The 22,738-nt window shown below is 33.6% G+C and overlaps 1 protein-coding gene and 1 non-coding gene across 6 annotated transcripts in view; one reads left to right on the forward strand and one right to left on the reverse strand.

Moving 5' to 3' along the window:
* The window catches only part of Mkln1 (muskelin 1), a 317,153-nt gene that overhangs the window by 123,363 nt on the left and 171,052 nt on the right, over window positions 1-22,738 (reverse strand). For 4 of the 5 annotated variants that reach the window (XM_063234205.1, XM_063234200.1, XM_063234188.1 and 1 more), the window contains one exon: window positions 2,276-2,345. Coding sequence is in view for 4 of the 5 variants with exons in the window: in XM_063234200.1 (XP_063090270.1) it covers window positions 2,276-2,345 (70 nt within the window). In the remaining variant the exon portion in view is untranslated. Of the gene's footprint in view, window positions 1-2,275; window positions 2,346-12,255; window positions 12,615-22,738 lie in introns of those variants that run through there. The other variant, XM_063234198.1, reaches the window with a different exon arrangement.
* LOC111756268 (small nucleolar RNA SNORA38) lies at window positions 10,857-10,983 on the forward strand. Its single transcript, XR_002790746.1, has one exon. It is a non-coding gene; the product is annotated as a small nucleolar RNA SNORA38 (small nucleolar RNA).

Below are 22,738 nucleotides of genomic sequence, written 5' to 3' on the forward strand. Positions count from 1 at the left end.
AACTGTCTGATTTTATCCTCACAAGCAAGGATTTCTTCTGTTTTATCCTTATCCTAAGAATGAAACACTTCAGCATTGTACTTTCATAAACTTTTTTATATGTCTATTATTTCTTTTATAGAGCTTTTTTAGGAGTTTTTAGAGGAGTTAGAAAATAAGCATCACAGTTGACAACCACAAAGAACACAAGATTCCTTGCTATGTATTTATACACCAAAACTATATCCATTCTACCCAACATGATTGTTTCTCATAAAACTAAGTAAAAATTAGAACTGCTATCCATTATACTTTTTTCTGGCAAGAATGTCATCTTCTGACATTTGCCACATGTTGTATTTAGGTCTTAATTACAATGAAGAAAAATGGATTACATGTTATTCATTTCTAAAATAAATTAATCCTCAATCATAAAAACTTTAGATTATTTCTAAGACTTAACACATTAAATGTTAAATAATTCAGTTTTTCTTGGCTCATCAAGAAGACAATATTTAATTCAAGCTATATTCCCAATATCTAGTTTGGTAACTTAATGGGTATTTACTAAATGATTTTTGAATGAATGAAAAAAACAAAAACAAATTATTAAATTCTATTGCCTTCAAAATAGTCCAGAGGGTAATTTCATAGTTCCATAATAGAAAGCAAAGATATTCATCAATAACAAAACTAGAAAAAAGACATGTGAAAATGTGAAGTCTAATTAAAATGATAGTCAATCAAGATAGATAAAAAATGTAAGTCCATCAACATATGGTAAGAAGCCTAAATATAAACAGAAAAAAGTAAATTAAAACTAAACTAAAATTAACAACAAAAACAGAACAATGTAAGATCTATCAGACCAGAAAAATCTAATAGTGAAACGCACAAGTGATGAAAATGTGATGCAACAACCTACAGATAATCTCAGTTACGAGTATAAATTACATAGCTATTTTGTAACATAGTTTTGCATTATGCAATAAAGTTGAATCTATACATACACATCCTATGATTCAGCAATTCTACTCCTATATATAAAAGAATTTCTATATATGTATATACCAAAAAATTTTTTCATACTAGCCTATCCCATATCAGCAAAAATCCATTAAAAATTCAAATATCTCAACAGTAAAAAAGATAAGCATATTTTTTAAGACATAAAAGCATAGATTTATTAGCAAAGATCAAAGATAAGTACACTTCTCAGGATGAGAGCAAGCCAAAAAGAAGAGCTCATGGTAATCTTGTTTTGCATATTTATATGGGGGAATACAATAAAATAGGGAAAATCAATTAATATATAACATCAGTATATTAAGCAAAAGACAGATATGACCAGAGTCTCACAGGAGGCTTCAAAAGGTTTTGGCTATTTTCCACTTCTAAAAACTACTCAGAATTAAATAATTTATTATTCTTTATATAAAATATTAATACATATCCCTTAGAAACACAATATAAGATAAAATATGTAAATACCAGGTATTTCAAGCCCAGGATGCAACATAAAAAGCATAGAAACTAAGTTGCCATTAATTATACTAAATAAAAAGATTTTATTTATCCATTTATTTTGCCTACCTATAATACATTAATTTCCTCAAGGATATGGACATTATTAACTATCCCTACTACATAAGCATTAATGTAGAAAACACATTAAGTGTAAGAATGATTGTTTTTAAATTCAGACACCACTTAACAGAAAGAGAAATTTAGCTCATGGTCATAACACCATCTAGGTATACTATTTTAATAAAACAAAAAACCATTTTAAGTTAATCTTCCACAAAAGGCATTATTATTACTAAGATTTCCTTAAATATTTATAGAATGACTTCAGTATATTAGAACAGAGGTTATAACTTTTTCTCAGGTCAGACATCAACACCTATGTTTTAACTAATTTTTCTTGGTTAACAGTCCTCATGAGGGATCGAAAAAATTAGTTCTAGGCTTAGGGTATGGTTCAGTGGTAGTACCCAGAAATCTTGCATCCCACAAAAGAAAAATAAAAAGTTTTACATCATTACTAATCCAGAAAAAAAAAAAAAATAGAATGTAAGTCTTTTAGTGGATGGATGGAAAAGTCTCTCTCATGAAATCCCACATTGCATTTGCCTATATGAACTAAAAATACTTCCAAAACTTAAAGAGAGTGAGAGAAAAATATTTACCTTATAATCCCAAAGTCTGAATAAACTACTAATGGATTCCACTATTCAATTTAACAAGTGCCTAATTCTGAATTCTAAAGACCATCAGAAGATACATATAGTATTACCTGGGGTGGATAGTTGCTCTCTGAAGACCATCTTGAAGACTGGTCATTTGGTTTATCCACTAAAATGTTCCTGAAATAAAGAAATTGTAGCAAATAATTAAAAAAGTGAACATAATGGACAAAAAGAGGAATAATACAGATTTCAAAACTAGCAAAGTTACATGAAACTTGAATATGAAAAACAATAAGCACAGAGTATAAGTATTCTAGTATAAATATGTGCATATATATAATTTTAAAATATGATAAAGCCTTTACAGAGATGGGAAGGGGATCTAAAGATGGGGAGAAACAGAAGAAAAAGGGACATATATAGAATCAAGATGCAGTATAGATATACACAAATATGCCACAATAAATATATTCACTATATATCAAAAATGTATACTAATAAAAAAAATTAAGGAAGAAAAAGAGGTTAAAAACAGGATGAAAGTCACATTTCTAGGCAACTTTTGTTTACCAGAAAAACTGAGAGAGATCAATCTACTTCGCACTAAGTAATAAAAATGATCTTTTAGGTATATTAAGAATTTAACACAAGGGGCTGGGGATTTAGCTCAGCGGCATGAGCACCTGCCTTGCAAGCAGGCAGTCATGAGTTTGATCCCTGGTACCAGTAAAAATACAAAAAAAAAAAAAAAAAAAAAAAAAAAAAAAAGAATTTAACACAAAAACAAAGAATAGCCAATAAACAAAAACACCACAATAAAAACAGACTACATACTTTCTATATTACTGTGAGAAAAAAACCATCAAGGCCTGGGGATTTAGCTCAGTGGCACAAGCACCTGCCTGGCAAGTGTGAGGTCATAAGTTTGATCTCCAGTACAAAAAAAAAGAAAGAAAAGAAAAGAAACAAAAAGAAAGGAAGGAAGGAAGGAAAAAAAAGAAGTGTAGAAGAAAAATCCTATTTTTGGAAAAAGCAGAAAGAATAAACTATAAAGCTAAAAACATTACAAAACAAATTTAAAGTAATAATATTAACACCAAGCATAAATACAACTACATATACAAATGGTTTCCACTGTGTGAATAAATAAATACTATTCAAAGGCACACATACAATAACAAAGGGACTCAGGATAGGTAAAGCATATATAAGGCAGATGCAAATTTTGTAAAAACTAGAGAGAATACAAAGCAAAAAGAAAGAGTTGGGTGAAAACAACAACTGTATAATGAAAAAGAAATAGCTAGGTGAAGAAATAACCATATAACAGTATCCAAGCCACATTAATGATACAACTTGTAAATTGTAATATAGCAAAACAAAAATTAAAAAAAAAAACCACAGTAAGTATAAAAAGAAACTGATAAAACATAGCAATGCTTTCCAGCACCCAGAAAACTAACAGACAAAAACCAATGATCTGTATAACATCAAGACAGTAATAAGGAATAATGGTATTATGAAAAAAATGAGGAAAAAACCTGAGTGGTGTACAGTAACTAGCCATTTCATAACCTGAAAAATGAGTAGATGACAAAGTTAAGGAAAACTGTAACAAAGTATTTTGGTTTGTGAAATGTCTATTACCCACTGGAAATAGGGCAGTTGGACATATAAGAATGAAATTCAAGAGAAATTAAAGGGCTGAATAAAATATGCATCTTCAGAGCTACAAGTGTATCTAAAGCCAAGACATTGACACACAAGGGCAATAAAATGAAGCTATAAAACAGTTTAAGGACTGCTCAATTTCTAAGGTCCAAATGAAAAGAATCAAACAGAGGCAAGTAAAGAGGGGCAAAAATGATGACCTAGAAGGTACAGGATACCAACTGAGAAAAGCATTTTAAGATGAAACAAATGAAACAAATGTTTCTGAAAAGACAGGGTAGTATTTGTTTTTATGTGTCTAAATGTTGCCCACACGCAAAGTCTTGGTGATGTGAACAATTAAATAGAACTAAAAAAATTTTTGGATCCAGAATAGCATACAGTATATTAATTCCCACTGGTTATGTATTAAAGTCCATACTAAGTGAAAATGGAGATAAAAAATAAATAAAATACAGACCAGAAGTACCTTGTTGAAATTTAACAGAATCCAAATTGAAATTCCGTACCTATGACTTTCTTTTAAACTACCTCAAAGTTAGCTAATCTAGATTAGTTTCCTCCTATGACAGATGGACCAATATAAAAGTAAGTGTAAATAATATATATAAACTAATGAAATAGATTTTAAGGATTGCTTAATTTCTGACTAACAGGTACAAGAGAAAGAATTAGCCCATCAGTAGCATAAGGATGCAGCAGACATAGAAATAAAGAGAGGTATTTTAAAAAGATTGTACCCCAGGGAATTAAAAATCAAGAGCTTTTTAATTCCAATTGCCAGGAATCTGTTCCTGGCAACCAAAAAATGTGACCATAACACCTTGTAGGCATCCTATGACTTAGATTTATATAGCCCTATTGTCTAGAAAATAAAGGGAAGAAGTTCTGCAAGACAGAATTCAGAGCAATCAAATAGTAAAGATTTACTTACCAAGATTATCTTTCACCTATATTTAAAACTGCAAAATAAAAACTAGTAATTAAAAATTGGTCAAGAACTGAAAAGGGATATGGGCTGATGACTAAAATGGCTTCTTATATTTATGAAGTTAATTTACATTCAAATGCACATTTTCATTTCTCCCAACACTGGATAAAAACTAAAGGTTAAAAAAAAAAATGACATTTTAAGTTTCTTAGATACCCCAGGCAAAGTTCTAACTAAATTCCTCTGTTAGGACTGTAAAACTCTAAAACAAAGCACATGGGTAATTAAAAATTAGAATACAATGTTAACTTTTTCCAAGTTAAATCTCTAGTTTTGCATATTTTTAAAAGTATATATATATATATATATATACACATACACACACACACCAATTTAAATGTCAAATGCAAAGTGTTAGAATTCATCACTAGACAGTAATTTATTGGACATGCTGGGTTTAATTCAAGTGAAAAAAATCAAAACTTTATTAAATTTATATTCAAATCCTATGCTCAAATAACTTTTCAAATTACTGCTTTGAAAAATAGTTAGAATGGACTTCCGGGAGAACATGGCGGACAGATAGCAGCAGCTACAGAGGCTCTTTGAAAGACCCAGCTTAGAATTCAGGAATGGTGCGGAGTAAGGAATCATAAGCAAGTGGAGATATGCCCTGCTGACCCAAGAACCAACTGGGCTGAGAGAAACCAACTTGGAATGCAATCCTGGTGCTATAACAGGAACAGAAAAGCCTCAGTGTGGAAGCTGGAGCCCGCGGCATTGGAAGCCGCGATTTGGGTTTCCCGCCACACGGCGGCTGTGTCTACATTGGCTCGGCAGGGAGAGAGACTCGCGGAAGCTCAGAGAACAGGAATCGGTGAACGGAGTTGAAAGCAGGACGGGCAGGGAGCTGTGCATTGACTTGCAGTGAGGTGAGTGAGAGAAACTGAGACTCTTGCACAGTTTAGGAGACTCCAACAGAGGACATTCTGTGAACGGGCAGACTTGCGGGAACAGGGCGCTGTAGTGACTTCAACCACGTATCCCCCTCTCAAGCGGGATTGGTGAGAAGTGCCTAGCCTACGTGAGGCTGCTGGCTGAGACCCAGTAGGCTAGCACAACCCAGATCCCAGCGCCTGAGGGTGACCTGGAGGGGCGGGCCCACATAGGCTGCCTGGTCTGCAACTTCCTGGTGTGCTGCGGTGGGCGTGAACACCTAGCCCGGCGCAATTCAATCAGACTGTGGCTGACAGGGAAGGAAGCTGGGCCTCCTATATACGCTTACATATATAAGGAACAAAGAATATGGGAAGAGGGAGCAACAAGAAAGGCCCTTCGGCCCCCAATCCTGAGAAACAGGCAATAGCGGACAACGCACCAATAGACATAAAGCATCATCTCCAGAGCCTCATAGATGAGTTCAGGAATGAAGTTATTAATGACCTGAAGCTAGACATAAGCAGAATAGTTAGAGAAATGCTAAGCACTACCCAAGAAAAAACAGATGGTGGAATGGAAGAACAGAAAAAGAGGGGAGAATTGTTTGATGGAGAAAATAGAGAAAGCATAGAATACGTGAAGCAGGTTCAAAGAGACTACCAGGAAACTAAAAACTCTATCGAAAACTGGCATAACAGCCTGAAAGAAACTAAGGACAGAGTATCTGAACTGGAGGGCAGATTTGTAATATGGGAGAATGAAATGAAAAACTTCTTAAAAGTAACAAAGAAACAAACAGCAATAATACAAAGACTAGAAGATGATAAGAGGATCCATAACTTAAGAATTAAGAACATAAAAGAAGAAGTAGGGAAACAAACAAATGAACTACAAAAGCTACTCACAGAAATAATCCAGGAGAATTTTCCTAATTTAGCAAAAGGTAAAGATACTCAGTTGTATGAAGCATACAGGACCCCAGCCACCTACAACCCAAACAGAGCAACACCCAGGCATATAATAATTAAAATTCCAGAAATTCAATACAAGAACAGAATATTAAAAGCCGTCAGAGACAAGAAACAGATCACTTACAAGGGAACACCCATCAGAATTACAGCAGATTTCTCTGCACAAACCATCTAGCGTGGGGGGATATTTGAAAGATAATAATCTCCAGCCAAGATTGATATATCCTGCACAACTATCCCTGGAAATTGATGGAAAAACAAGGTGCTTCCAGGATAAAGAGGAACTAGGGGAATATGCAACCACCAATTCAACTCTACAGAGAATACAGCAAGATATTCTAAAAAAGTAAAATATGAAGAATCCAGAAATAGTGGCAGAGAGGCCACAATGAATGGAGCAGAAAACAAAATGAAGAAGACAAACTGACAACTAATGACAGAAAAAGAGCTCAACAGAAATGAGGCAGAGAAGACTGGATGATAGGAACAGCTATTTTGGAGAAAATGACGTCTTAATAGGTAATACTGATTTGGTATCATCTTGTTTTGAAGTCTCATCAAGCTTTTGTTCTTCTGTCTCCATTGGTCTAAACAGGTTGTATCTTATTAGATTTTACTATGTATGATAGTATAAGCAAAAACTTTTAAAGACAAGGAGATTATACAGAAACCATTGTTCATTTTCTGTTAGTTGATTCTAAATACCCTGTAATGCTGTCATTCTCTTAAATGGTTCTACATTGTTTTGATATATTTGATGCTACAGCATACGAAGTTATACTCAAAGATTTCAAGGAAAGAGACAATATGGTAACTACTTTTATGTCAGGATTATCTTGTGGTGAAACACTATTCTGCTTAAATGGTTAAGTTTTGATCTGCGCTGTTTTGCTGTTATGCCCTCTTTTATCTCAATCTCCACTTCATTATTTACTTTTTTATCTTTATCCTTTTAATTAAGAGAAAAATAAATAAAAAATAGCAGGATATATTATAGTAACCAACTTTGACTTCCCATTATCTTGTCTTAAAGCCCGGTATTACTCTCACCATATTGTTTTTGACTGATGTCCCCCTATTCTGTTTTGCTTGATAGTACCAGGTTCGAAAGTTTAGGCAACAGCTGTGAAGATAGTGAGATTCATTATGACCCCCATTCTGGTTGACTATTATCTACTTTTGAAGACCTATAATGTCTCCAATGTTTTGGTTTTGTCGGTTTTGTTCTTTACTATTTTGTTCAATTTTATTATAACTGATGATATAAGCAATTCTATTAGAGATAGCGGGAGGCATTATGGTAACCATTGCTGGTCACCTTGTATTATGCTTTTACATTATCTATTATGTCCACCTTTTTGATTTCATTGACTCTGTTCTGTTATGTCACATTTGGTTCTACTCCCTTCCAAAAAAGTAGTAAGAACTGTGAGAGCAACAAAACCCAAAATGTGTAATTGTCATTGTACAAAAGAGAGGAAAAGAAAGTGCTCTAAACGATATAACTGCATGTATATTTAAGTGTATAAGATAGATAATGATATCACTGAGTTTTTCTGGATCATTGAACAGAACTGTTTGCAGTCTCACTGTTGGAATATCCACTTTATAAGCTTTAATTTTGTAACTTGAACAATTATTTCTAAGATGACAATATGTAATCCATTAACTAGTGATTTCCTACTGTTTATTTTTTTCTGCAAATCTGTATAACTTGTACCCTTTCTCTGCTGTTTTTCTTTTTCTCCTTAAATAAAATTTTAAAAAAAATGAAAAATAGTTAGAATGAACATAAACAGAAAAAAAAGAACCTTTTACCTTGTTTCTGCTAAAGGCTTCTCAAGATACTTATCCTAAATCCAATCACTTTTAAATTGAGAATTGCAGATATTCATAAGACACTTCTAATTCTGATACAAAGAAGTCAGTCAAGCAGAGTATCAGAAACAGTGTAGAAGTGCTGGGAATTTAGCTCAGTAATACAAACCACTGGCTGGCAAGCAGAAGGTCATGAGTTCGATCTCTGATAAAAAATGTAGAAGGATTAAGCCTGAGAATATTTTTCCTTTAATAATTTCAAAATACACTCATAAAACCTGTTACCTTTTGTTGAATGATGTAATAAAACAGATTTAAATGAAATCAACTAAAAAGAGTAAAAACTTGGATCTTGGCCACTAATTGGTTAGGTAATCGATCACATAATCTCTTAAAGTTTTAATTCTTTTAGTTACATTGTAAAGGAAAAGGCTAAATTCTTTAATCTCAGATTTCTTCCAGCTCTAACCAGGGTAGTTAGGAAACACCATTCGTGAAGATATTCTATGAGTCTATGGTTACCTTAATTTAAGGTGTAATATAAAATCATCCTCCTGTATATTATTTAGTGTAACACATAGGAAGCTTAAAAAGTAGATCTCAAAGAAGTAGAAAATAGATCAGTGGTTACCAGAGCCCAAGATCTGGCAAGTACAGGTGATAAGAGGAGTGGAGAAAAGACAGTTAATGGGTATAGGAGTGAAGTTGGATAGGAGGAATAACTTTTAATGTTCTATAGCACAATATGGAAACTACAGTTCACATCAATTAATTGAATGCTTCAAAATAGCTAGTACAAAAGATTTAGAATGCTCCCAACACAAACGATACATGTCTGAGGTAATAAATTAGCCAATTGCTCTGATATTATACACTATATATATGTACTGAAATTTCATACTGTATCCCATAAATACATATAATCACGGTCAATTAAAAACAAATTAGAATCTGAAGATAAAAATAGTAAATAACAAAGAATGAGATAATGTACACACTGTTGAGGTTTAAATTTTCTTTTCTTTTCTTTCTTTTTTTTCTTTGGTACCAGGGATCGAACTGAGGACCTGCACTTGCCAGGCAGGCACTTCTGCCACTGAGCTATATCCCCAGCCCTAAATTTACTTAACACTTCACAATCTTTCTCTTTCCACCCACCCTGCATTAGGGTACCCAAGATACTGAGTTTCATTCCCAGCACCTCCTCCCCCTTCTGAGGATCTCATTAAATTGCTAAATCTCCCTGGCTCAGACTTGAAATTCTCCTGCCTTTGCCTCTCAAGAGTACTGGAATTACAGAGGTATACAGTCAGACAAGGTCCCTATTTGTGATGCTAACATTCAAATTAGAAGTACAAAATAAGTAGAGCTGCCTATAAAATATATCCTATCACAAGTGCTATAAAAAAAATAAACAGTGTGCTGAAATAAGTCCTAAAATTTAAAGACACACTCTCTGGGGGAAAAAATGTTACTTATATTAATTAAAAGGAGACAGTCACAAAAATGAAAGAAAAGTCTATTCTCCACAAATGAACCAACAAATTCAAATTCTGACAACAGAAAATAACCTGAACAAGGGAATTTGAGACTAAATAAAGTCTGATAATGTCCTTTTACAGGCTCCAAAATGTATATAATGCAAAGAAGGCAGCCAGGGAACATTCAAGACTCTTAAGAGGATTTTGGAACTACCTTATTAATATTCTCTTACTGCCAGAAAAACAAAAATTCAGCAAAAAGAAAAATTGTAGGAAATACAAAACAACCTAAGGAAAGATAAGGTACATGTTTTTAGGGGAGCATAGGACAGACTTCAAAAAGTATCACAACAGCAAACTATTTTTCAAAGAACCTCTTCTAAAAGCAAAATACCTAGAAAACATAAAAAGGCAAAAACCTTTTCTTTCTCCAAGGTCCAAATTTTAAAAATATTTCACAAATGAGATGGACATGTACTACAAAGCTTCTTCCTACAGAAATTCTTCCCCTGAAACTACCAGAAAACTAACTTGCTTGAATACTAGAAATTAAAACAAAAGCCTAAATAAAACATCTATAGGAAAAATAATATTCTAACAAAATAAAAACACACTACACTAGAAATGTAGCTAACGATTAAAACTCTTAATTCATACTTCGAAATTACATAAAAGAAATTAAGAAAACAGTTCATTAACAGCAATATATCAAAATTATAACAGCTCAAAAATACCATGAAAAAGCCAGGTATAGTGCTATGTATCTATAATTTAACCAGAACTCTGGGAGGCTGAGGCAGGGGCAAAATAAATCAAGCTCAGTCTAGCTAGGTGACACAGTAATTTAGTGAGACCTTTATCTCAAATAAGAAAATAACCCTCCTACAAAGGTGTGTCTTTTTCTCGTCTTTGTACCTATAAGAACTGGAGGTAAAGAAATGAGATTTGGAGACATCTAGGGTCAGCTTGCTCCTTGCAGACTCAAGATCAACTGTTCCACATAAAAGAAAAAATACTGGAACTAGCTCTTTCACACTTGTAAATCTTTGACTGCATCGCCTACAGAACTTTATTCCTGCTCTCCTTATCCTTGGTCCTTGGTCTACCTGTAATCTAATTCAGTTACTACTACTATTACCAGTCATACTTTCAGAAATTTCCAATGGCTGTTTGCTTCCTTCATAATCCCAGGTCAATCTTTTACATCACTGGTCAAACCTCTTGCAACTGCAAGCTGTACTACTCCGTTCTTCAACGATGTATCTTTTTCTTTTTACAATGAAAACTTTTCTTAGACTGTGTATTTGTGAACAGCTCCCAGATTAGTTCTCATGATACTGTATGGCTACTGTAGTAGGGGGTAAAAGATTGAATAATAACCCTACTTTTAAATTATGCACTAAATTATAAGGAAGAAAACCATGTAAATATAGCAACACAGATTTTAAAAAAAGAAAGGAAAGGAAAAAAGGGTTAAGGATATAGTTAAGTATAAAGACTGAAGTTCATTCAATCCTCAGTACAGCCACAAAAAGAGAGAAACAGTATCACCAGATGATAGGAAAAATTGGTAAAACACACACACACTCACAAAATATTTTAAGACTAAACACAAAGACTCTCCTCATAAAAGAGCCAAAAAAGAGCTCTTCCCCCCAAAAGCCAAATAATGTAAAAACACATTAAAAAGTGAACAACAATGAAATAGATACAAAAGAAAGCAAGCAAAAATAAGTTTATGTGAAAACATGTATTTGGAAGCAAATATTTCAAGCAACAAGTAAATTTTTCTAAATTAAAATCTGAACCAAAGATCACAGTTCACTAGGGAAACTGAACTCAGAAGGTGATCTTCTACAATCTATCAGCTTGGCATTTTCATAAGTTTCTTGCGCATTCAGGTAAAAATACTGAGCTACTAATAAGCAAAAGAAAATTATGTAAAAAGATTTCTCAAAAGACTTCATATCTCAGATACAATAAAACAGAAAAATTTAATATATTCAAGCACAAAAAAATTTTTAGGCCCAAAACTTTATAAAAACATGTTCTTTGAGCCTTCCTGAAAAATCTACTAAAGAACAAACTATACATATTAAAAATGACTTGAAAGCTTCAGCATAAAATTTACTTTCATGAACTAAAAACGCTTAACTAACCATGAAGATAAGAATGGCATAATGGAAGTAAGTCCTGCAAATAAAGCTGAACAGACTGTGGGGATGGGTTTATAAACCAGGAGTAACAAAGGTCCTTATAAAAGAGTTAGGTCTTACTTTGTGTCCTTCCCCTTTTTTTCTTTCTTGTTCCCTTTTCCCTTCTCTGCCATGGGATGCTGTCTCGGTTATTTTTCTTTCCTTGTTGAAACAAAATACCTGATGCCCAAAATGAAGGGAGGAAAGGTTTATTTAGCTTACAGTTTTTGGAGGTTTCAGTCCTCCCGCAGCTGGCTCCAAGGCAGGCTGGCGTGGCTGAGGGGCAGCCGTTCATGGTGGCCACAAGTAACAAGAGTAAAAAGGGCAAAAAATAGAAAAGCACATCTCCTTACCTCCCTTATACTGTATGCCAGTTTCCCACCCCTTGGGTGGGTGCAGCACTCACACCACCAATCCCAGCGCTGAACAACAAACCAATCACAAATGCTAGGTTCAGTGGCCTCCATGACTGCATGAGACTTTGGGGGAGGAGGCCTTTTAACAAACCACAACAGATAACAAAGCAGGAAGACGCCGACTCCCCAGTGCGACTTTCCAGATTCCAAAGCTGTGTGCCAATATATTTCTGATCATTATAAATTACTCAATCTATAATATTCTATTATACCAGACCCAAGATAAGGGAGAAAGAAAAGAGCACTGATATAAAGTGCCAGCAACATTCTATTATTTTAAAAGATAGATTTAATCAAAAATGTTTATTACGAGCTCTAGGACAACCATCAAAAATAAGTTTAAAGAAATCTAACTGATAGACTGAGACAAAAAACACAGTCACATTAAAATTTCATTTCAGGGCTGGAGATTTAGCTCAGTGGCATAAGCGCCTGCCTTGCAAGCAGGCAGTCATGAGTTTGATCCCCGGTACCGATAACAAGGAAAAAGACCAAAAAAAAAAAAAAAATTTCATTTCAAATCAAGAGAAAGCAAAAAAAGTGTAGAAAAGTTAAAATATAGACATATCAATCTAACTGGATCAATAATCATTTTGCAGTAATAACAAAGTATTCTTCATTAATTAGTCGCGGGAGGCATGTTTTGGCTGGAAACTGCAGCAATGGACACCAATGCTTTCTTATGGGTATTGAGTGTCAAAAAAATGACAAATACTGAGACAAAATTTTCCCATCAAAATGGGTTGAGTACCAACTTTAATGAGTTTCAAAGCAGTTAAATACCAAGCTATAGCTATGAGAATAATGTAAAGCAGCCAATTAAAGAATTGGTTCAGAGTAGATAAAAAAAATACAGTTCAAATATGTAGTCTGTAAGAAATCCACCATAAATATAAAGACACAAATGACTATAAAGAAATGGACAAAGATACAGCATACTTTAAATAAAAAGTTGAAATAGCTATGTCAGGCAGATTTAAGAACAGAGAAAATCATCAGAAATAAAAGGGCATTAATTTAAAAAAAAGTCAGCACTCTGAAAAGATGTAGCAATCCTTAATGTGTCTGCATGAAACAAAAAAGTGTCAAAATACTTGGGGGAGGGGATGACAGAACTGCCAGAAGCATTATTATAATAGAAGAAATGAACCTCCCTCCCTGAATATTTGATAGATTCACATGCAGAAGCTCAGAATACCACTGAAATGAAAAACAGCACAAACCTCTCCCTGATAAGCGGTGGCGGTATGGCAGATTTGCAGCCCTTCCAGGGAAAGAACTAGCAACAGCTCCTGAGATCCGTGCCATGTTGGAACTTGGGACACTGGGAAGCCAAGCAAGCACCTCCCCTCCCTGGTAAGCAGTGGTGGTCTGGCTGACTGCGGCCCTTCCAGGGGGAGAACCAGCAGCAGCTCCTGAGATCCGCGCCATGTTGGAACTTAGGACACTGTGAAACCAAACAACCAGCCTGCCTCCCTGCTAAGCAATAGTGAACCTACTGATACAGGGCCTAGAGTCAAACATCCCACTTTCCCTACACCCTTCTCCTGTCTCCTCCACCCTGTGTCCCCCCCCCCCCCGCCTTAGCAAATGGGAACCAAAATCTGAGCGTCTCCTGAGAAGTTGACCATAGCAAATAAGGGGGACTTCCTTCTACCATCTCTTTGAAGGCAAATATTTTTATTACTGTTTTGCTCTATTCTGATTAATGGTACTGCTCTATTCAATATTCTGTTTTGATAAGTTCTATAATGTTCTGCATTTCATCTCATTTTAATATACATGATTGAAAGAACAACTATTATAAAGGTAACAAAACATACTGTGATACCCATTACTGTTATCCCAGGAACCTGCTGTGAAGTTCTGTACCAATTTCACTGTACGATCTTAGTTGGCTTTATTCTGTTGTATTTTACCACTTTCAAAATAAAATTTAAAAAAAGAAACGCACGTTATCAATAAACTAGTTATCTATAGAATACTTAACCCAACAACAGCAGAATTCTCATTCTTCTCAAGTTCACACAAAAAGGTTTACAAAGACAGAACATAAAACACAGGCAAGTAATGTAAAAGATAAAAGATTATGCAAAATATGCTTAGACCACAATGGAATTAAACTGGGAATCATTCACAGAAAGGTAGAGAGCAAATCTTAAAGTAACTGGAATAAATAATTCACTTCCAAATAATATACTGGTCAAGGAAATCTCAAGATAAGTTTTTAAAATACTTTCAACTAAATGAAAATGAAAACAAAACTTACCAAAATCTATGGGATATCGTGAAAGCAATGCTAAGACACTTACAACACTGAATATACATTATATAACCAAATATATTTAAAATAAATCACTTAAACTTCCACTCTTAAGAAAGAAAGAAGAGCAATTCTAACATCAATGAAGCAGGAAAAAAAACAGTAAAAAGGAATATAATTGGAATCAGGAGGTAAGTAGAATATAGAATAGACCTGAAAGACCAATAAAACTGACAAACAAATGTATGGGGGGGGACTGTTTACAAATCATTAATACTAGAAATGAAAATAGGTCATCACTTGTTCACTTACTAAAAAGAAAATAATATAATGTTATTTGTTATTACAAAATTAATATAACAGGTGAATAGAACTCCTTGAAAGATAAAATACAATACCCGAGAAAGAAATCTGATAAGGCAAATAACTGAGTTTGAATCAATAATTAATACCCTCCCCAAAAAGGACGCATTGGGCACAGACGGTCTCACTAGTGATTTCAGCAAAACATTGAAGGAAAGTATTAAAAATTCTCTAGGAGGCCTCCTTTAAAGTAATATCAGTGTAAATATTTCCTTTTGCTATGAGACTATCATTATTCTAATATTCAAACGAGATAAATGCATTACAAAAAGAAACATTCCAGCCCAATGTCTCTAATGAATAAAGATGCAAAACTATCAAAATATTAGCAAATCAGATTCAATAACATACAAAAATAATTATACAGCACAATAAAATGCATTTATTCCAGGTATCCAAGGCTAGTTCAACATTTCAAAATCAATTAACATATTACATCAACAAAGGAAGAAGTTGTATGCTCACATCAACATACATAGAAAAAACATTTCACAAAATCCAACACCCATTTATGAGTAAAAATGTAAGCTACAAAAGAAAATTTTCCTTGAATTGATAAAGAACTTGTATAACACCCACATTATACTTATTGACGAGAAACTGGATGCTTCTTCCTAAGACTGGAAATAACACACACTATTTACAACATACTGGAAATCCCAGATAATCTATTAAGACAAAAAAAAAAGTGGAACATATATACAGGTTTAGAAAAAATAAAAAATACTGCCATCATTCACAGATGATATAAGTGTCTATAAAAAACATTTCAAAGAATCAAACTCCTGCAAATCAGGAGTTACAATTACAAAAGGTTGTAGAATATAGTTAATATACAAACATCTACTGCTTTTTTATATACAGTAAAAGCAATGAAAAACCAAATTTTGAAAGATAAAATATAACTCCACTTACATTAGCCCTCAAAAGACACAGCACTCACAAATAAATGTAACAAAATGCACGTAGTCAATGAGAAAAACTACAACTTCTAATGTAAAGAAATAAAATATAGAGACGGGAATTTTGTTCAGTGGCACAGCACCTGCCTGGCAAGCATGAGGTACTGAGTTCAATCCTGGTACCAAAAACAAATAACAAAATAAATGAAGACATAGTCCATTTCATACATAGGAAAGTTCAATATTACTAATATGTGAGTTCCTCCCAATTTGATGTATATATCCAAACTACCCCAGCAAGCTATTTTATAGATATTGGCAATGGAATCCAAAGTTTATATAAAAAACAAAAGAGCCAGAAAAACAAAAGGTGCTAACCTATATAACTTTGGGAGAGATTAAAGACAAAAGCAATTGCACATGAGTCAAGTTTCTCATTAAGGGATGGAAATTTATACATTAGAAGGGGAGAAGCCTGGAATTGTTCATATGGTAATGGAAGAGCAGATTTTAGTAGAAACCCAACACAAATACAAATAGTTACATATGGAAACATTTGTAAATTTAGTTACATAGGTTAGTACACATACATGTATTTCTTTGCTGTCAAATGAGAGGGATTAAAGAATCATCCTAAAAGTAATACATCTAGAATCCAGATCTCGTTTTTGATGTTTTTTTTTAATAAAACGAACCACAGCCAAACTGAAATGTCCTCTGGCTCAGAAACGTAGTATTTTTTTTACTTTTCCTATTTTTCTGATTTTTCTAGAGCTAGAAATAGAAGGTGCAAAGCTGCCACTTACGGTTATATAAGCTACACTTTGCACAAGATAAAATCACTGAGGACTGAAAGCTGAAATCCAGCTATGCCTCAATAATAAAGTTCTCTGTACCCAGGTCAAAAAGCATCTGAGCAGTATCAGGCTAGACTTCCAATCCAGCCTTCTCCTCTCAGAAAAGTAGGATTACAGGTATATGCCAACATGCCTGGCTTCATTAAAAGTATCAAAAAAATAAAAATGACATCACCAATTCTCTAAAATGTATAGGTTCTTTCTATATAGTCAAAAATATATGTTATTTCTGTTTTTCCTCAAACTTAGCATACAGAATTTTACCTAACACAATATACTTTTATGCTGTTGAGTCCTTTGCTTTTCACTCTGTATGACTTTTCCTGGGGAAAAAGAAAATGTGAAAATAAAGATTAAACTTTTTTGGTTTTGACCATGGGATTCTAAGCAATTTACAATTTTCCTTTGGATACTATTATCATAAGCATACTACTGACCAAAACAATAGAAATATAAATTTTGACAGATAATGAATAAATATAGAGTAGCATGGTAGTAGAAATGATTCACCAAGAATTTTTTAAATTATTATTTCATGCATAAACATTTACTACTAGAATAAAACGGGATTTGACACCAGCTATACCTATTTTCTTTTTTTTTTTTTTTTTTGTCTTTTTCCTTTTTATCGGTACCGGAGATCGAACCCACGACTGCCTGCTTGCAAGGCAGGTGCTTATGCCGCTGAGCTAAATCCCCAGCCCCTTATTTTCATTTTTATAAGTACACAAAATAAAAATTCTGTTCACCAACTATGTGGTAATGAGAATTTATCTTTCTGAAAAATCTTCTGAATTAGAAACCAAAAACTGCATAAGGTCTCATTAAAAAGTAATTTATAATCTATCAACTGACAAGTTGGTTAGGTCCTCCTTTATGTTAAAAAAAAAAATTATACATTTCCAACAGGCACCCAGTTAATGACAGTGCAGCTCACTGAAAGGACCCAGACATTTGAGTAGCAATGTGTATGCCACACACAAATTCTCAGGAACGTAACTTTCATAAATATGCAAGTATAAGAAGACTCAGAAAACCAAATCGCTCTAAAAACTATTTTTGCCCATGTACTCACTGGAAAATGTAGTATACATTTACTGGCAGGCATAAGCACATCTCAATTTGAAGATGCTCAAAATGAGCTACTAAAAGCTGATTTAAGAATATTTTAAATTTTAAATTATAAGCCACAGACATTTTATTCACATACTTCTCTACTTAAAAATCAGTAGACAATTCCTCACTTTTCAAAAATAAAACTCAAATTAACATGAAAGATGCTTTATAATTTGCTTATAATCAACAAAGCAAATCATACAAATATATATTTTGTTGTTTAAAGATAATATTAATTATGTGCTAATATGAAATATTTAAAACACTATGCAATATTATAAGAAAAGGCATTAAAAATAAAACTAGGCTATAGGTATAGCTTGACAAGAATGCAAGAGGCCTTAAGAGTCTCAGCACTGCCAAAAATAAACAAATGGAGAAAATGTTAAAAAAATTACATCAAAAGAGGGCATAGCTCATTTATCTATTTCAAGAAGTCTCCATTTAAGCACCACCCAACAAGGAACATCCTTTGACTATCATTTTTAATTTCTGCAGTATTTACTAGTTTTATTATTCCTCTGAATCCAAACTCATGTAGTACAAAATCTAAGGACAAAACAAAATTTGTCTTTAATCTGTCACCCAGGGTACCACAAATTGTTGAATTGGAGATTGCATTAGATGTCAACGACACAGTTACAAATATTCAATCACCTGAAATTCTAAGTGCTACAAGAAACTGTCATTTTCAATTTTTCAAAAATTTATGCTTTGGTTTGTATAAGGACAGAAATTAGAAACAAGTTTCATTCCTTCCAAAAACATCTCTTATTCACTATTCAGCATGCAAACAATACAAATTTCAGGGGCAATAAAAATCAACTTTTAACTAACCTTCACAGTACAAACAGCTTAGCAAAGTATGAATAAACAGCTTTGTATACATGTAAATATATACATAGATTGGCAGGGATAAATTATCTTCAAAGATAAAGAATATATGAGACTAGTTAAAGTGTCATAGAAAATGTTCAGAGCAACAGACTTAAAGTCAAGCAATTTACAATATCTGAGATGATCACATTCCTTACAGAGCTTTAATCCACATGCATTACTTTCCTGACAATACTTCAATAACAGCAAAAAAATCAATTAACAAAAAATCTGGCAGCTCCTTATATAGGCAGACAGAAATTCTACTCATACTCAGGAAAAATGAAAACATGAATCCATACAAAAAACTGGTACATAAATGTATATAGGATTGTTCATAGTGTCTAAAAAGTACGTATATTCCAAATGTTCATCAATTAATAAATGGATAAATATGGTACATCCATACAAAAGTACATTACGAATTATAAAAAGGATGTAGTACTACTGATCCATGATTCATTATGGGTAAACCTTAAAAACAGTATTTTAAGTGGTAATCAGTAACAAAATACCACATAGTCTTCTTATCTTTATGATGTTTCTATAATAGTTAAATCTATAGAAAAAGAATTTTTTTTTCTTTAAAATAAAAAAAGTACTTTACTGGTCACTTCAGGACAGGATAAGCAGATAATATGTAATACAAAAATATGTATATATAATACAAAAATCATGTATCATTATAAGAACGGAAAATACTATGTGCTCTTGGCAAAGATTAAAACTCAATTTCTGAACTTTTTTTAACAAGTCTCAAAAGAAGTCTGCACACTTCCAAAAAACCAAGCTAAAGCGTCATTTTAAATTTTATTCAATAAGCAACTTATTTAAGCAGTTACTACCAAAGAGACTTTTGGCCCTTTCTCAAAATCAAAAATAACCAACAGAATCTGTCCCAGAACTTTTCCCATAAGATATCAGAAATAGGGGCCAGGGATATAGCTCAGTGGCACAAGTGCCTGTCTGGCAAGTGTGAGGTGGTGAGTTTGATTCCAGTACTTTAAAAAAAAAAAAAAAGGTATCAGAAATAATTCATGTGTCAAAAAGATGAAGAAAAAATTGAGCAAGAACTCTAAATCTACTATTCAAACTCTTCATTATTACACTGATATAACCATGAGCAGCTCATAGGCCAACAAAACTAAACACACAAAAAGTTGTTTCTGGATATGACAGAATAAACTTGCAATCAACCAACAGTACCTCATAGAACTAGAAAAGCTGAATAAAAGGGGGTAGGGTTTTTAAGGTATCAGAAACTTTCTGAGGCAGTGATGACTTAAGATGCCACAGAATTCATTAAGTAAGCTGCTCATTTTGTATAGCTTTTCTCTGTTGAAACATCCCATCTATTTCTTTACTAGCACAGGACAAGTAGGCATAGAAGTCAGGAAAGGACAGCCACTAGAGGGCAGAGAAGTTAGCAAAGTATTTGGCAGTTTCACAGGATAAGGGGTAGACCTTCATGTAGCCCTATCATGATAGCATCACATACTGAGAGGTCAAAATCCCACAGTGAAGGGAGGCACAGAAAAACAAATCTCACACTGTGTACTGATTTTCCTTCAGGCGTCTTTCAATTTTTTTTTTTTTTTTTGGTCTTTTTTCTTTTTATCGGTACCAGGGATCGAACTCACGACTGCCTGCTCGCAAGGCAGGCGCTTATGCCGCTGAGCTAAATCCCCAGCCCCTCGTCTTTCAATTTTTAAACTGCACAGAGCAACGGTCTAAAAAGAAAGCAAAAAGTAACTAAAAGAGAAGGGGCTGTTAGGTCTCTTATGCTGCTGAAAAGAAAAAAAAAAAAAAAAAAAAAAAAGGGAAGCCCTAGAAACTCCCAGTGTCTCAAATGAGATCTCTAGATGACCACTTCATCAGAGCAAACTAGAGATAGAACAAGCTTACTAAGCCCTTAAACCCCACTTAAAATCAGTTCAGCCCTTCACGGTTTAAGTCATCTGCCTCCATCTGCTTGCTAGATGACTGAATATGAACATGTGCAAATAGCATGGAGAATAAATAACTACAGATAAATAATTTATCATAGTAATATGTATTTATAAATCTTCATAAATATCTACCAGTACACCAAAAGCTGCCTAATCATGTAAGTTATTTCTTGGCATAACAGATACAAAACCAAAAGCAAAAAGATGGAAATAAACCTCTTGAGTGGTTCAGACACCAGAGTTTTTAGACACAGACTTTGAGTATGTGCAAAAATATAGTGATATAGGGATTTTCACCAGAGAATTAGAATCTATTTTTAAAAAGGGAATCAAATATAAATTGCAGAACTAAAAAGTACCACAGCTAAAATTAAAATAATAGATAATGTTAAAAGCAAGCTGGAAGAGGTCATGTGGCATACACATGCCTGTCAACCCAGCACTCTACAAGTCTGAGGTAAGAGGATCATAAGTTCAAATCCTGCCTGGACAACTTAATGAGACCCTGTTCCAAAATAAAAAAGATCAGGGGATGTAGGTCAGCATAAAGACTCCAGTAATATACATGGAACATGCATGAACACACACACACGCACACACACACACACACACACACACACAGGTGGAAGGAGCAGGTTGGACATATTTGAACCAAGAATAAGTAAACTACAACATATTAAAGAAAAAATATCCAAACTTTATTATTTAAAAAAAGAGGGCCAAGGATATAGCTCAGCAGTGCAGCATCTGCCTGGCAAGCACAAGGTCCTGAGTTCTATTCCCAGTACTCCCCCCCAAAAATTGAAAGAAATAAAGAAGAAAAAAAAAACATATACAGGATAGAGTTAAGGAGGGTAACAAAATTATAGAAAAGACAGGAAAAATGTACAACACACATGTGGGCATGATACAGATTTAACTGGAGTCATGGAGAAAGAATAGAATAGAAACACTATTTTTCGAAACATCAAAAGGTTTTTTTTCAGAAAAAATGAATTGTAGCAGATTAGAGATATCAGAAACTCCAAAAAGAATCAATACAATGAAAACTGTTCTTAGGTACTGTGTATCATTGTAATACTGTTAAAACTCAGAGAAAGTCTTGAAGCTAAATGAATGAGAAAGTTACATTTAAGGATATCAGTATAAAGCTGTTAAAACTCAAAGAGAAAGTCATAAGAGGCAGGCAATCAAAAAAGAAAGATTATTTTTCAAGAAGCAATAAGACTGACAAGCTCACTTCTCAATGTTGATAAACAATGAAAGCCACAACGAAACAGACTGAGATCTTTAAATGGATTAAGAAAATAACAGTTACGAACATAACACCCTACAGCCAGTTAAAACATATTTCAAAAAGAGGTGGAGGCCAGAGAAGCACAAGTTCGAGGCCAGGCTGGTCAACTTAATGGGATCTTGTCTCAAAATGAAATTTAAAAAGTGCTGGAGATGTTGCTCAGTAGTAGAGTGCTGAAAGCCCTAGGATCAATTCCTAATAAAAAAGAAAAGGAAGGAAGAGGGGACGACACGATAAAGAAAAAGAAAGAGTAAGAGGAGGGGGAGGAGGAAGAGAAGGAAGAACAAAGAGGAGGAAGAGGGGGAGAAGAGGGAAGGAGGCCTTCAGACATGCAAGAACCAGATTTCAGCACCACAGTTCTTCAAAGAGGAAAATAATCTCAGGTGGAAATATGAAAAAACAAGAGGAATAACAATGAAAGAATTAAATCTGTATAAATATAACTAAAAAAAAAGACAGTCTATGACATGTAAAATAAATGTAGCATTAAAATGTATGACAATGACAACATCAACAGCAGTAGTA

Source organism: Cavia porcellus, unplaced genomic scaffold, assembly GCF_034190915.1.
Source record: "Cavia porcellus strain 051 isolate PalLab524CR breed Dunkin Hartley unplaced genomic scaffold, mCavPor4.1 scaffold_2, whole genome shotgun sequence".
Classification (NCBI taxonomy): domain Eukaryota; kingdom Metazoa; phylum Chordata; class Mammalia; order Rodentia; family Caviidae; genus Cavia; species Cavia porcellus.